General features: G+C 47.6%; 1 protein-coding gene across 1 annotated transcript in view; it reads left to right on the forward strand.

Annotated features, from left to right (window-relative positions):
• Nucleotides 1-16,012, forward strand: part of PRMT8 (protein arginine methyltransferase 8) — a gene marked incomplete at both ends in the record, with an annotated part of 87,585 nt that extends 71,573 nt beyond the window's left edge. The window contains 3 exons of the mRNA XM_080705963.1: nt 3,718-3,868; nt 15,084-15,205; nt 15,929-16,012. Coding sequence (XP_080562089.1) covers nt 3,718-3,868; nt 15,084-15,205; nt 15,929-16,012 — 357 coding nt within the window. The remainder of the gene's footprint in view (nt 1-3,717; nt 3,869-15,083; nt 15,206-15,928) is intronic.
• Nucleotides 16,013-16,881: the final 869 nt, after the last annotated feature.

The following is a 16,881-nucleotide window of genomic DNA, read 5'->3' on the forward strand; positions in this document are numbered from 1 at the left end:
GACAGCAGCGGCCAGAGGCCTCTCTGAGAGTCCTCTCAGGAGCCCTCTGCTTCCTGGGGGTTACTTGAGGTCAAAGCAGTGGGCCTCCCTGGGGTCCCAAGGAAGCTACTGCATCTGTGAAAAGAAATAAATCTTCCAGCAAAGAGCCTTGGACTCTGGGGCATCAGGATAATGGGAGCTAATCTGTGGCCTTTGGGTCTGGGAGGAGGTTAGGCCTGAGCCCCCAAAGCTTTTGTGTCTCCAAAGCCCAGCCATGACTGATCCCACTTTTACAGAGGGCAGCGATCCTCCCTTCCCCAGCCCCAAAGGGACCCGTTGCCACTTTCATGCATAGCTTCATTACTCTTGCCTGGAAGGCTTTTGTTCTGGTTCTGTCAGGGGTCTCTATTAAGATGCAAATGTCTTCAGGACCTATTGAACACGGTCTGCTAACATAAGACAAGACAGCTGACATTTGGTTGATGGACATCTGAGAGCAAGACTGGCCAGGGATGGAATTCCTGCTGGATGAGTGTGTGTGTGTGTGTGTGCGCGCGCGCGCGCGCGCGCATGCGCAAGTGCACACGAGCTCCTGCGTGCATATATGCTCATGTGTGTCCTGAAAGTGATGACAAGTGAGGAAAGTAACAGAAAGAGGAACCAATCAGTTCTTGATGACAAGCCCGGGGAGTCACTGAAGGCTGTAGATCCCAGGAGTGACACAGTCTGAATAGACCTTGGGGAGATTCGTTGGTTGGTAGTTATAAAGAAGAGGCATGTGGAAGGAAAGAAGGCTCAGACAGGGAGGTCTGTTGTGAGAACACACGGCTGAGTATCAGGTGCTACATTGCACAATATGGATGCATCTGTGTTTCAGTCATCTTTTGTGTTACTGTAACCAGAAAGGAAGAATTGAGAGGAGAAAGGACTTATTTCGGCTCATGATTTCAGAGGGCTGGTCCATAGTTGGCGGACTCCAAGGCAGAAACAGTGGCGACAGAATGTGGTAGAGAGCTGCTCAGCTCATAGCGGCTGGAAGCAGAGAGTAGGAGGAGAGACTGGGAACAGAGGTAGCCTTCAAGGCGACGCCCCCAGTGGCTCCCTCCCCTAGTCATGCCCTGCCTCGGAACCTTGCTACACTGGGGAGCATGCTTTCAACACAAGAGCTTTTTTTTGGGGGGGGGGGCAAGGAACATTCCAGACTCAAAGCAATAGGCTTGTGAGGTGGAGCTTCTGCCCCTAACAGGCCCTGATCTAATGGCAGGTGTGAGGGTTGAGGTGCTGAAGCTCTGGAGATGGACCAGGCTGGGCTGGCAGCAGAGGAACCACAAGAGGAAGATTCCCTGGTCTGCAGAGAGGCCTGGATCTTGCTGGTACCTCGGCCGAGAAGGAGATGGGAAAGTCGCTGAATGTAGACACTGAGCCTGTAGGTCCATGCTGGTGTCAATAATAGAAGTACAGGTAGTCAAGGCTTGCTCTGGAGTCGTGAGTCATGGGGCTGGTGGGCACTAGTGGACAGCCTGTGGCTGAGGGCACAGTGAGCGCTATGGGGGATGCAGGTACCAACTGGATGATGGCCCAAGCCAACAGGAGGCCATGTGATGGAGGGCCCAGCCCTCTCCTGGAGGGATGTGGTGGGGCGGGGCCTGGCAGACTTAAATGCAGCAGCAATGAACCGGGCAGCAATGTGCCCCTTGCGATCAGAGGATGCTGGAAATGGTCCCCGGTGGGGGGCACCACCCACCAGGGCCTGATGTGGTCAGCACTGAGCTGTTTTGAAAGTGGCAGAACACACCCAGAGGAGAAAGGCCAGGATGATGACCAGGGGCTTAGGAGAAGCGAATGCCAAGCCAGGGGCAGTTGTCCTGGCTGAAGCAAAGGTGTTGGGGCCCGTGCGAGTTGGAACAGGCATTTGGCTTGTTCTGTGGCTGGAAGTCAGGACACGGACACGGTGCGGGCTGGCTTTGTTAGTCCTAATGGTTGGCAATGACTTTTCTGGCATGCAGGGAATTCAGCATCCCTGAAGGTGTTGGGCAAGCATTAGATGAACACTTGCTAGGAATGTGACACTGGAGTAGGGTTCTTTTATTTATTCTTTTTTTTTTTTTTGTACTAAGAATTTATACCTCCAAGCTACACCTCAGCCCTTTATTTATTTGGAAACCGGGTCTTACTAAGTTGCTGGGACTGGCCTCGAACCTGGGATCCTCCTGTCTCAGCCTCCTAAGTACTGGGATTACAGGTGTGTGCCACCTGCCTGGTTCTGTGGGACCAGGGTGGGGGAGAATACTTTATAATCCTGTCAAGGTTTTAATGTCTGACCTGGGGCTTGCTCTTTAATCAGGTCCCCTTCCCCGTCTTTGGGCTCTAGAAACAGTGTGACTCCCATTGAAAATGACCCTCTGGAAGGGCTTCCTTATTTCCTGAGCCTGCAATCTTAACTTCTTCCCAGCCAACAACCACAGAGCCTTGGCTTCCCTGAGGACGTGATGGCTGCTCACCCCAGGCCCCAGAGGGACTCTGGTGTGGCGGCTCTTCTTCCTCCTCTGTCCACCCCTGCAGAGCTGAGACTTCTTCTGGCAGGCCCTCGTGTTGCAGGTCTTTTTGCTTTGTTTACCCTAGAAATAGGAAGGGCCGGAGACCATTGCTTTAATGCCACCTTGTTTCCTTGCTGATCTCTTTTCTGGGTCTCGGGAGGATGCACAGGAGCTGGGCGGCACACAGGTGTCCGTCTGCCCCTTACAGAGCTTTCTGGACAGTGGTCCTTTCTCTATAAGCCTAAGTGGAAGTTCCTCCCTGGGCCTCCTTAGAAGGCATCAGGATGCCTCTCGGGCCCTGGTGGGTTTTCCGCAGCCTGTAAACAGCAGGTCAGCATCCTTCACGTAGGAAGCAACAGCACACCGCAAACCCTCTGTTCCACTCGGGCCCTACACAAGATTGATTTTCAGTCACTTTCCAGAGGAAATTGTGAGAGTTATGAGTTCTTTGTGCTCCACGGTCCCCAGCCAGAACTGACAATTCTCACCTCTTATGTCCCCCGCTTTTATTTATCTTTTGAAACTCTCCAGCCAGCAGCGCCTACTTCAGCTTGGCCTGTGGCTTTGTGAGCTCAGGTCCTTACTCCTGAGACAGTGCCACACGCCTTCTGTTACTGGAACTTGGAGAGAAACAAAGCAAAACAAAACAAAACACCAGGAAATGCATCTTCTGGCTCACCCTGGCCCCTGGCAGGGCCTCATAAAACCCAGACTTGCTATTTTGATTCAGGAGATCTGGGAGGCTTTCTCTGCCCTGGACTCCTTCCCCCAAATTTGCCTCTGGGTGACACTGAGGCTGTCCTTCTGGGGACCATACTGGGAGAATGATGGCATGAAGGTAGCCGTGCTCAGGTGGAGTGCGCTGAGGCTGCTGTTCAGGGGTGCACTGTCTGGCCAGGCTTTGACTGTCTCCTGCACCCCCAGCCCCCAGCAGCCTCCAATCCAGCATATCTGCCTTCCTAAATAAGTCTCCCTCAGGTTTCCATTTGAATCTATTTGCACCATTGCCTAAAAATCCTCCACCCTCAAACGGATGGAGGAGGTAGTTGGGAGGGTGGTGGGCGGGCCTGGAAGCCACCCCAAGAATAACGGCACCCCTAGAGCTGTACTGACCACGGTCTCTTGGAAGGAGGCTATGACCAGGGCCCTGGACCTGGCGGAGGCCTTACGTTTCCTGCGTTGTCTCTTCTCTGGGCTGCAGGAGGTGGACATTTACACAGTGAAGTCGGAAGAGCTTTCGTTCACATCTGCATTCTGCCTGCAGATACAGCGCAACGACTACGTCCACGCCCTGGTCACCTACTTTAATATTGAATTTACCAAGTGCCACAAGAAAATGGGGTTTTCCACAGGTGAGTTGTCTGTTGGTTTTCTAGAAGCCTTGTGGGCAGAGCCAGGGAAAGGAAAGACTTATTTTGGCTCATGGTTTCAGAGATTCAGTCCACGGTTGGTTGACTGCAAGGCGGAAACATAGTGGCGGCAGGGTGTGGTAGAGAGAGCTGCTCAACTCATTGCGGCTGGAAGAAGAGACAGCAAGAGGAGGGGCAGGACAGATGTAGTCTTCAAGGCCGTGCCCCCAGTGATCTACCTCCTCCAGCCACGCTCTGCCCTGGAACCTTGCTGCTTAGCACTGGGGACCATACTTTCAACACAGGAGCATTGTGGGTGGAGGTGGGGGACATTCCTGACCCCCAGTTGTTAAGCGCCGGGGCGTCTCCTCCTGAAGCGCCCACGTCTCAACATTGCTGCACCGAGGACAAAGTTCCCAGCACATAAACGTTAGGTAGGCACATCCAAACCATAGCACCCACGGGCTTTCCTTCAGAGCGCCTCCTCCTCCGTAGGAGATGAGCCCACATTTTTGAGCTTGGAAAATGAGGGGTTGCATGACCCGGGCTGAGCCCACCTCTCCGGCCTCATTCCTCACCACCCTTTTTGATGACTCTGTCCCGTTCCTGCCACTCCACACACAACGCAGCCACGCTGAGCTCCCTGCAGGTCCCTGAACCCAGGAGGCTCGCTCGGTCTCCGGGCCATACGGTATGTGCCATGGCGGGCAGGGAGGCCCTAGCTGGAAAGGCTCTTGTCACCTCCTTTACTCCAGTACCACAGACCCTGGGGGCTGAGATGGCAGAGAGTCATTGTCTCACATCTCCAGAGGCTAGAATTCCAAAATCAAGGTGTGGACAGGTCTGGTTTCTCCCAAGGCCTCTCTCCTTGCCTTGAAAATGGCCACCTTCTCCCTGTGTCTGAGCCTAGCTGTTCCTCGGTGCTCAGGCACTCTTGCATTTCTTTGTAATTCCAAAGTCCTTTTCTTACAAGGATAATAATCAGATTAGCTAATGGCTCATTTTAGCTTTTTTTTTTTTTTTTTTTTTCAGTACTGGGAAGAGAACCCAGGGGCATTCTACCTCCGAGTTGCACTTCCAGCCCTATTTTTTATTCTTTATTTTGAAACAGGGTCTCACTGAGTTGTAAAGGGCCTCACTAAGTAGCTGAGGCTGGCTGCAAACTGCGATCCTCCTGTCTCAGCCTCCCGAATGTCATTTTAACTTAATCACCTCTTTGAAGGCCTTACCTTCACCGAGAGTCACATTCTGAAGTACTGGGGGTTAGTTCTTCAACATGAGCTGTAGGGGTCACAGTCTGACTTCTCACACCTTTTCTATCCCCACCCCTCTCCTGGCCAACTCCAGGACAGGCTTCCACTCTCTCGAGAGCTCACGTATTACTCACCCTTCCTTCCCTTGGGGTCAAGTTTAGCAGTCCTCCTCAGGGCACCCCAGTGCCCAGTGTCAAGGTCTGTTATGGCTCTGTGTACAGTGACATACATGCACAATAAGGAAAAGATATTGGTGCAAAAGGGTATAAAAATCCAAAGAACAAATTCTCTTTCCTATGAATCCCAGTCCAAATCCTCAGAGGCCTACACTGTCAATGATTTATGTTGTATTCTTCCAAAATATTTCAGTGGCTGTGTAAGCACAAACACTTCTATACAGACCTCCCCTTTTCTTGTCTTTGATGCTGGTGATTGAACCCAGGGGCATTCTACCTCTGAGCTACACTCCAGCCCCATTATTTTTTAGTTTTAAATGGGGTCTTGCTAGGTTGCTGAAGGTCTCACCAAGTTGCTGAGGCTAACCTTGAACCTCTGACACTCCTGTCTCAGCCTCTCAAGTACTGTGATCACAGGTGTGCACCACAGTACCCGGTTCCTTTTTTTTTTATTTTTTAAGATTTTGAAATAATTAGAGACTCATAGTACGTTGCAAAAATACTACACAGAGTTTTATGAGCCCGATGCTTAGCTTTGTCCATTGGTGGCATCTGACGTAAATGTAGTAGATCAAAACTACACCCTTCTGAAGACATACTTTAGATCATACTGTCCACACTGCCCTCAGCTACTTTTCCTTTATTTAACAACAGAGCTTAGAGATATTTTCATAGCCTCACATGGGGTATATATATATATATATATATATATATATATATATATATATTTAAAGCAATGACACAGAGTTCTAATGTAGGGCACACCGTCATTTATTCAACATTTCCTTTTTTTTTTTTTTTTTTTTTTTGCTACTGTCAGTCCCCTCTGTGAGTAGAGTTCACTCATCTCTGCATTCCTGGCTTCTAAAACAGAGTTCTGAACAAATCTAAGCAAATCTATGTTAAATGAGGTTATGGTGTGAGTCCTGCCTTTGGGCACATGGGCATAAAGGGTCATAAGAGTGAATTTTCCTGGGAACTGGAGTGTGTCTCTTTAGGGATGTAGAGTGTGTGTGTGTGTGTGTGTGTGTGTGTGTGTGTGTGTGTGTGTGTGTGTGTGCGTGCGTGCCAGGAGCAGGGGGAAGGTGATTTAAGGACAGATTATTCACTTCTGGATGCCATGATAACAATGATCTTTTTTAACTTGTGGACAGAGGGGGCAAGGGACTTATCTGGTCTCTCTCAGAAAAGCTTTTCCTGATTACCAAGCCCAGGGTCTTCTGGTCTCTATCAGGCTAGTGAAGCCTCCTGATCTGGGCCACTGTCACCTTCTACCCTTTTTCTACCTGAGCTCATCTTCCCAGTGGGCAGAATCAGCCAGGAGGGGGAAGAAGAGATTCTTCTTGACCTTGAAGGTTGCATAAGACCCAGCCATGGTCAGCAAGTGGACGTTGTGAGGGAGTTGAGAAAGAGCTTGCTTGAGGACCACAAGTAAGACTGGGAGCTAGGGATGGAGCCATGGTAACTGGCTTTCCCTCTCCCATCCCCAGGTGATGGCTAGCTGGGGGCCTGGCCAGTCAATGAACAAGGGCACTCTGAAAAAAGGTGTGGGTTTCTAAAACCTGGGCTCCAGCCTGCACCTCTCAGCAACAGTTACCTCTCCTTGAGATGGCCTTTTTCCAGTCCCTACGACCAAACAGGTCACCTGCCAAAGCCTTACCCCTGGTGCTGTGGTGGCAGGGATAGCATTCTTAATGGTGCTATGTGGAGGAGGCTTGGTTAAGCTGAAGTCCAGAAGCAAAACAAGCTCCGGGCTTCTTAAAAAACAGGTACGCCACCAAAGATGAAATGTCTAACCCATGGGCTCATTTCCTCCCAATTCATTGGCCATAACCACACTGCCATCCCACACAGACTCAAAGACCATGGCCTAAACCCAGGTGGAGTATGTTTGGCTGTCTTTCTGCAATTATAGGGCCATCCTCTTCCTCTTTTGCACAGAATTTCATAAAATTAGGTTCTAGACGAGCATTCAGAGCTCCCGCAGGTCCTTCTGCTTCCTGTGCCTTGGCAAAGGGGCTCTCAAAGTATGGTCCATGGACCAGCAGCCAAAACATCACCTGGGAATTTGTAAGGCCCCACCCTGGCCCCAGTCTGGGTCATAACAAGACTTCCAGTTGATGGGGGGCCTGCTTAAGTTTGAGGACCAGTGTCCTTGTGAAAGGCGGCCCAGAGCAAGTGGTTAGAATTCGGCCAATATGGACTCCCTTCTGCGAGGCAATTCCATCTCCTCTCTAACGTCTACACTCTCAATTCACCAAGACATTACTTATGCCCTGGATCTGACAGGCCCCCTCTTGCCTGTGGAATTCCCATATAGGTGGAGATCGGGGTGGCGAGGGGGGAGAATTTGTTTGGCTGTTTTCTCAGTCACCTTGGGATGTTAGCTTGGGTTTCGTTCCCAGCACACAGCAGTCTCCTTTCCTAGATCGTGTGGGTTTTGCAGTGGGCTCTATTCAGACACCTGCACTCTAATCACTGACAGTGTGATTCCTTTTTGTTTTTATTTTATTTTTTTTCATTTATTTATTTATTTTTATTGGTGCACTGTATTCATACATCATAGTGGGATACAAAGAAAACTTTTGAAGACATACATGCACACATCGCCAGTCAACCCCCACTCGATCCCCACCCCATTCCCTCCCCATCCCTCCTTCCCATGCTTGGCTTAGTGGTTGACATCTAGTATTATAGCAATTTATCCAAAATTAAAAGTGATAATCTCACATAACAGTTTCATTTGTCTGATACCAAGCTTTTGATAACATAAAGATAACATTTCAATATTTCTTTTTGCTTTCTTTCTTACCAGAGAATATTTTTTTTCTTTTTTTTTAGGTGAAACTATCATATATTTATATATTTATTTTTCAGAAAAAAATCTATCCTAATATGGAATATGGATTCTAGATACCCAAAACGATCTCGAAAAAGAACAAAGTTAGGAGATGTATATTTTCTGATTTCAAACCATATAAAGCTACAATAATTGAAACAGTGTAGTACTGTTCTAAAGGCAGATATATAAACTATTGGAGCTAAATAAAAGCCTAGAGCTAAATTCTTCCATATATTGTCAAGTTATATTTGACACGGTTTCCACGAACATTTGGTGGATGAAATAACAATCTTTTAACTAAATAATGTTGAAAAATTAAAATTACATGAAAACATTTCAATGTTTCTTTTTGCTTTCTTTCTTACCAGAGAATTTTTTTTTCTATTTTTTTTTAGGTGAAACTATCATATATTTATATATTTATTTTTCAGAAAAAAAATCTATCCTAATATGGAATATGGACTCTAGATACCCAAAAAGATATTGAAAAAGAACAAAGCTAGAAGATATATATTTTCTGATTTCAAACCATATAAAGCTACAATAATTGAAACAGTGTAGTACTGTTCTAAAGGCAGATATATAAACCATTGGAGTTAAATAAAAGCCTAGAGCTAAATTCTTCCCTATATTGTCAAGTTATTTTTGACAAGGTTTCCATGAACGTTTGGTGGTGGAAATAATAATCTTTTAACTAAATATTGTTGAAAAATAATACTTACATGGAAAAGAATAAAATTGGACCCTTACCTAATCCCATATACAAATATTAACTCAAAATAGATAAAAGACCTAAATATAAATCTTAAGACTATAAACTTTTAGAAGAAAATCTGGGTCATAAAACCTCACAACATTGAAATTGGCAGTGATTTCTTGGATATGATTTCAATGGCATAGGCAACAGAAGAGTATACAAACTCCCTAAAAAATAAAAAAATATTGTATATCCAAAGACAATGTAAACAGTTAAAAGTTACTAATAGAATGGGATAAAATATTTCCAAATGCTATATCTGAAGGTATATTAATATTCCAACTAGACATCCTAAAAATTAACAACAATAAAGGCAAATAATACAATTTAGAGATAGGTAAAAGATTAACATAAATAATGAATCTCCACAGATAACCAATCTTAGTTGTCTGTTGGATGGAAAATCTTGTTTCTCTGGTTCTGGTGTGTGTTACCTATTTCTTCTTTGTAGTTAATCTCTTTGAGTATTTTCTCTAGCACTGGTTTTGAAGCCATACATTCCTTCAGTTTCTGTTTGTCATGGAAGCTTCTTATTTTTCCATCTAATTTGATAGAAAGTTTTGCTGGGTAGGAAATTTTTGGCTGGAAGTTGTTTTCTTTCAGAGTTTGGAATATGTTACTCCAGGCCCTTCTGGCTCTCATGACTTGGTTTGGGAAGTCTGGAGTGATTCTAATTGGTTTGCCTCTGAACGTCACTTGGCCCTTTGTTTTTGTTGCCTTTAAGATTCTCTGCTTGGCTTCCACATTGGTCATTTTGACAATTATGTGGCGTGGAGATCCTCTTCTCCGATCCTGTCTAAAGGGAGTTCTATAAGTTTCCTGGACCTGTGTATCAACCTCTTGCTCTATGTTTGGAATATTTTCTGCTATTACTTCCTTGAAGAGATTGTTGATCCCTTTGGTTTCACTTTCTTTTCCCTCCTCTATTCCAATTATTCTTAGGTTAGCTCTCTTAAAATGGGCCCATATTTCTTCAATGTCAGATTCCTGCTGTTGGATATTTTTTTCTAGATTATAAACTATGTGTTCATTTCTGGAATGATCATCTTCTAAGAGTGAGATTCATTTCTCCATGTGGTCTAATCAGTTGTTTGTGCTTTGAATTGAGGCCTTTACTTCATTAATTGCATCCTTTATCTCTTTTTGGCTCTCTCTGAGTTCTTTTCGAAGCACCTCTATTATTTCTACAGTTATTTTCCTGATTTGATCTTCTAGAAATCTCTGATTTTCTGTTTTATCAGGTTCTGATGTTGTGGGGTTGTGGGCATTCATTGCTCCAGTGTTATTCCTCTTTCCCATGATTTCGGAAGTTTGTGCCTTCTCTGGGTTCTTCCCTTGGGTCACTATGACTTCGCTTAAGGTGCTCTGGATCTCGAGTCTGCAGTATCTCTGACCCCACTACTCCTTTACTGGGTTGTATCTCAGAGTCTCCGACCCAGGCAGTCGATAGAGGCTGCTTTAGACTATGGGGGGTGCCAGGTTGCACGTTCTCCTATGGTGTGATATCTCTGCCACTGCCACTCCCCCACTGGGTCAAGTCCCAGGGAGTACAGTACTGGGATTTCTCCTCTGTGGCCCTCAATTTGACTCACTGTTCTTGAGTATGCAGATGTAGCTGTACTGGACTCGGTGAATTCACTGCTGCTGCCGCCGGTGGCAATATGGCACCGCTGCCACGCCCTCGGCCGTGAGACTGGCGTATTTTTTCTTCTCTGCTTTTGAGTTCCACTCTGAGTCCCTGCAGCGTGTGCTGAGCTCAGCCACTGGGAGCTTTAGATGCTCCCTGCGCCGAAAGATCCTGCCTGGCTGTTCCAAAGCGGCTCACCTCAGCTTGCTGTAGTCATCAGGTTAATTCGCAGCTGCCGCCGGCAGTATGGTGCTGCTGCCGCGTCCTCGGGCATGAGGCCGGTGTATCTCCTCTGTGGCTCTGAGCTCTGTTCTCAGTCCGCTTTCTCTCTGGAGCCTGGTGATTTTTTTGTTTCTCTGGTGACGGTGTTTTCTGGCTATGAAAGGCGCTGATTTTGTGGTAATGGAGATTGGTTGTTAGCGGGGCTCTTAAGCCCCGCTTTTCTCGGTCGCCATCTTCCCGGAAGTCACCAGCCTCCTCCTTTTTGTTTTTAAGGATCTCTTGTGCATAAAATTAAATTTGCCCTGATTCTTGGTTCATGATATACCATCATCATTGGACCATTCGTGGTTGACTTCTTTTTTATTTATTAATGTTATGAACACTCATGAACCTACCACCTAACTCAAAACCTAGAACATAAATAAATCACTATTAACCAGAAAGGCAAATGGTAGCTAGAAATAAAATTGTTATTATCTTAGAATGTAATAATACTACCAGGCAATAGAGAATTATTAAACTATAGCTGTTAATGAGAAATACATTATTGTAAATCTGATTTTATTATAAATAATTATTAGATATAAATAAATTAATTCACATTTGTATTCTAAATTCCTGTGAGCCTACCACAAAACTCAGTGCCTCAAATTCAATAACTTTGCATCTCCTTGATTTCTTCTATCTCATCCCCCCATGAGGGAAAAACTCTACATGAACGTTTTTTGTGTTTCTTATGTTCCCTTCCTATTTTAAAAAAGCTTTGTGATAAGTGTGCCTGTGCCTAGACAAGGTATTGTTGAACCTCAAATGTGTCTGAACTCTATGCAGGTCATAGCTCCATGCATGTGGCTCCTCCCCGACCGCCCCTGCCATCTCAGCCCAGCTGTAGCCAGCGCCAGGGGGCCCACTTGAAAGCACAGCACATATTATACAGCTTGGAAATGACCCTGTTAATGGCTCCAGTGTCACTGCAGCTCCAGCAGAAGCTGTTGCAAATAGGCAGAGCACCAGGGGTCCAGGATCTGACAGTCAGCAGGCACAGCTCCTCACCCCCTTGGACATCTCCATGAGGTGGGACTGGAGACACGGTGGCTGCTATTCAATCCAGGAAAGCCGTGTGGAGTACTGTAACCGGGTAGAATCAGGCCTGGGTTCAAGTCCTCCTTTTTCTAGACATCAGCAGTGCGGCCGTTCATTGGAGATGACCCTGAGCTGGCTCATCTCTTGGTCTTGGGCTCAGGCAGCCTCTTTCCGACTTTGCCATCTGCGACACTAAGTCATTCTCTTAGGTCTAAGAAGCTTCTTAGTCCACTGTTTCTAATTCTCCGAAATCCTCGTGAACACCCTAGGAAATACAATGCCAAATTTATAGCTAGAAAAGTTATCGTATCCCAGAAAGAGCTACCAGCCACTTTGTTATTGGGAAGTGAAACAGGAAGGAAGACTCTCTTCCCGAAAGCACCAGGGAAAAATCTCATGAGAGGCCCAAGCCACTGATATCGCAGCTTCCTCTGTTCCCAACCCCACCCTAACCACAGCCCCCACCAGACTACAAGTGTTACTATTGACCTGTCTTCTCAGGCTGTAGGATCTGGGTGGTAGGGGGGTTGCACAGGGTCCAGTGCAACCTGTGCTCACCTTGTCTGCCATTCCCCAAAGTTCGAACCATACTGGGCACATGCTAAGCTTCTAAAATAGAAGTCTACTGAGTGAATGAACAGGTCCATTTGTACTTGGAATGCTGTGGGCAGTACTGATCACACTGGCTTCTAAATAAAGAACAAAAGTCACACCCATAATTTAGAACTCAGAGACCGTGATGGGGAGGGGGCTTGTGGAAGGGAGAGAAGGAGAAGGTGGCACCTGAGGCCAAGATATGACAAGAAGAAAGGCATTTCCATAATAAGGAAACTGAAAGGCAGTCGTATGGTCTCGAGGGTTGTGAACTGGGCTGAGAGAGAGAAGGTGTGTTCATTCATACAGGCGCTCTGGGTGCCGTCCTCATCCTGAGCCTTGCTCTTACCCTGTTGTACAGCGATATTAGGACAATCTGGGCCACTAAAGCGGAGACTCCTAAAGTGGGAGCTATCGCCCCCTGGTAGCACTGGAAGGATGGGGGGGGGGGGTTGATAGTAGTCTTAGGTGCAAATGGGGAGTGCTGAATAAAAATAAGGAGGTGCAGTAGAACCTCCAGATGTCAGTAAGTTTCTACTGGGCACTTTGATGGAGAACTAGAACTGGGAAAACAGGTGTACGCCATTAGTCCACAGCTAATGGACACATGGTGGAAGTGAGATGTTGGGGAATATCTCTAACTTTTAGGTGTTGATGTCAAGGAGAAAGAAAGATTTCCTCCCAACCCAGAGCTGGTTTGGGGGCCACCCTCAGAGGCAGATTTCTGGGCTTGCTGGTTGGCAAATCCGAGCCTGGGGAGTGTTGGATTCTCAGAAAGCATCTGATTAGGTGACAGAAGGAGGCGGCTTGAGTCCCCTTGCCTGAAGGTCTTAAAGAACAAGAGAGACACCTGTCTGCGCTGGTGTAGGTGGAAGTGGGGGCGAGGATGCTGTCAGTCATATGCTGACATTCTCCACACACAACCAGAAGCCTCTTTTCACAATGTATTTAGAGGTAGTTGGCAGGGAAGCATGCTGGGAGCGGGTGGACTTTGTAGACAGCAGGCTGCCTTGGAGACCAGGAAGCCTGGGTGTGTTGAGCCAGGGCCTGAGAGGCACGGGCTGTGCATTCGTTACCCTTGTCTGCTTCCAAACGCACAGGCTGTGCTTCCTCCCCGTGACCTTGAGTTTGCACTGACTTACAAATACACACCTCGAAGGCTGTTCGAGTCTCTCTCCAAACCGCTGACATTTGATCAAGCCAGTTCATTGAGAAGGGCAAAGCAAGAGAGACTCGTCACCCCTCTCAGTATAGATCGTGGGGTTTTGAAAGACCTTGGAGGTCGCCCGGTCTGACCTGGCGTGGGTTAATTGCACTGAGCAGCGACGTGAACACCTGAAGGGCTTGACCTCAGGTAGCTCCTCTGATGATGAGACAGCTGTAATTCTTTCTGGTAAACTGAACATCTGCCTTCTAGTAATTCTTGGTGGGGCATTTGTTCCGCCCCTAAAGCCATATATATAAGTCTTTTCAATGCTTGAAAGGCCCTTATGTCCTCCTCAAGTCTTGTCATCTTTAGCCCTGGTCCTAAGCAAAGGGGAACTGGTGGAAGAAGGCAAAAACCTCAGCCATGAGTCTTCTTCAATCCATAGACTCCAAAGGTCCCAACGCAATGCAATGAACATCCGTGGGCTCATGGAAGCATCACACGGTACCCGCTCTTTGGGCTCCTGCCGCCCTCCATGTATTTAACACTTAGAGATGGGCTCTTGTGGCAGGCTCTGAGGACACAGGGGGCATGGCAGCTGCCTTCAGGGAGACTGCAGTCTCGTGGAGGTTGAGAACGAGTGGGGGAACGGCAGCCGTGCTGTCAGGAGGAGCTGTGATGACATGAGTTTTGGAGTGCTGTTGGCGCCCTCAGTCCAGGTTTGAGTGGTCAGGGAAGGCTGATTTTGAAGGATGAGGAAGAGAAAAGCTGGCAAAAAGGGATGGGAAGAATGTTCCAAAGACAGCCGCTGCCAACGAAAAGGATGATGGTCTAAAAGGCAGGACTCCTCCCACTTAGCTGGAGAGTATGTTGTCTGCCGAGAGGGGACCGGTGGGATCCAGTGGAAAATACCGGGGAGCTGCGGGCTCCATCGTGGCTTTTGGATCACGCGGGATGACGGAGGGAGCTGTGCACCTGGGGCATTGGGTAGTGGGATGATAATTATCCCTCATTTAGGTCCAATTGGGAAGGTACAGCTGGAACCTCACCGCAGGCCCAGGCCAAGGTGCTGGGCTCAGATCCCGGACACAGAGTTGTAGGCAGGGAAAGATATTTGTAGGCTTGAGGAACAAGTACGTGGGCTGCCAGTGGAACTGGGAGATGGGCTTAGGCCAGAGTTTGCAAAATGATGCCATTTAAGGGGGATGGGGTAGACTACCATCCTTCCTCCACGGTGCCTGAAAAATCTTCACTCTGTTGAATTAATTAAAACAGGCATGTCATGAGGTTCGTCTGTGCTAATGAGTTTGGTTGGTGAGAGGACAGTCGTCATGCACCCTTGGTAGGAACTGAGGGGATGGAGATTTGGAAGGAGGGAAGGGCGCTGGGGCAGAGTGGGGCAGTTTGGCGGGGGCTTAGACCTGATCCTGCAAAAGTGCTGGGGTGGGGTGGTTTCACTGAGTCCCAAAGACACTGACTTTGCTCTCCCTTGACCTCCCCTGATCTTCACCCCTCAGCCCCTGATGCCCCCTATACTCACTGGAAGCAGACTGTCTTCTACCTGGAAGATTACCTCACTGTCCGGAGGGGGGAAGAAATCTACGGAACCATATCCATGAAGCCAAATGCCAAAAATGTGGTGAGCTCTAGGTTGCATCCTTGTGGCCAGGGACACCAAGGAGAAGAGACCCATAGAGTTGGCTCTTAGGGTACACCCAGGACTCTCTTGCCCAGGTTATAATGTCTTATGCACAACTGGAAAAGTTCTGCAGGAGGTAGTAGGTAGCTGAATTGGAGATGACTTGGTATAATCAACCTTGATCCTTCAAAACCCAGCAACTAGGGGCTTTCCCTAGGTTTCCCCTGGGCCCTCAGCCTTGAAGATAGCTTCCAACTCTTCACACGAGGGGCTTTGAGCCTGGATGCTATTGTATAAGCAGGTTCTAGAGTTCTCATTTATGTTGAGCCGGACCAGAAAATAAGTTTCTGGTGACCTGGAAAATGTTTGGTTCATGTTCCTTCAGCTGCTGTGGTGGGCTGGAGACTGTCAGATTCTTTTTGAGCAATCCCAAATCTGTAGAAGGCTTAGAGGCTTATGTCACACACGTTTCAAGCAAACCCCTCCGTGTCTGTTCTCCCAGGCTGAAATCCAGAGCGAACGTTCTAATATTAGAAGAGAATTAGATTAGAAATAATGTACAAACTTCCTGTGAGATGACCGAGACACCAGAGTAGATCCTGAGGACAGTTCATGGAGATTCCTACAGGACCCCCTGGCTATTCATTTTCGTGGCACCTGGGGAGGGGGCCGTGACTTCCTTCCCAGACTAAGGCCCTGGTCCTCTTTGTTCTTTCTTTGCAGCGAGACCTCGATTTCACAGTAGACTTGGATTTTAAAGGACAGCTGTGTGAAACATCAGTATCTAATGACTACAAGATGCGTTAGCACATGTGGGAAGCTGCAGAGAGCGAGTGAGAAGAGAAACTCTCGCCTCCATCTGCTGCGCCGTCCCAAGGAATACTGTTTGCAGGACTACACACTGGAAAAACCAGAGCTTTCAATTCTGCCTTGAAGATTGGTGAGCTCACCAGGGCTCTCGTGGGCCCCGCCATGGATGGAGGGCCTCCAGCTCCTCCGCTCTGCCCTGGGAGCCTTTCGCAAAGGCTTTGCAGCCAACAAAGAGCAACCTCGCGTGCTGTGGCTGGGGTCCCAGGATGGAAACATCCCCGTGTATCCCCATCGTCCTCCTAAACTGTGACTCTCTGGATCTTCCAAGTTTTGCATGCTGCAGGCATCTAGGACCGATTGCTTCACTAGAACCTGGAGACATAGTGTCTTTGATAGCATAAGCCAGATTATTTATCTGTGCGGTGGCGTGTGCGTGCGCGTATGTGTGTGTGTGTACAGCATATATATTAGTTTACTTACCCACAAACACCTGTATATGCATGCATATACAACCATGTGGGTATACCTAACGTGTTCATTTGGAGGGGCGTATGCGTGCGTGTGCGTGCGTGTGAGTGTGTGCGCGTACAATATATATTACTCTCAGAGGAGATTCTGTTGCTTTTGAATAGGAATTTGTTTTGTGATTAGTTCTCCCCATCCCCATCCCTTAACAGATGTTACGCAGCTATGAAACATTCTCTGTACTAGCTCTGGTCTCCTTTGGACTAGACCGTGGCTCCGAACCCTGAGCAGAGTACCGCGGACTCCGTGGGCACTCAATAAACACACATGAGAAAGGAACGATGGGGTGTCTGTGTTCTTGGTGCTCTAGAGTGGGAAGGCTGGGTGAGGGGGAGTCAAAA

This window comes from Muscardinus avellanarius (assembly GCF_963383645.1).
Source record: "Muscardinus avellanarius genome assembly, chromosome: 11".
NCBI lineage: Eukaryota > Metazoa > Chordata > Mammalia > Rodentia > Gliridae > Muscardinus > Muscardinus avellanarius.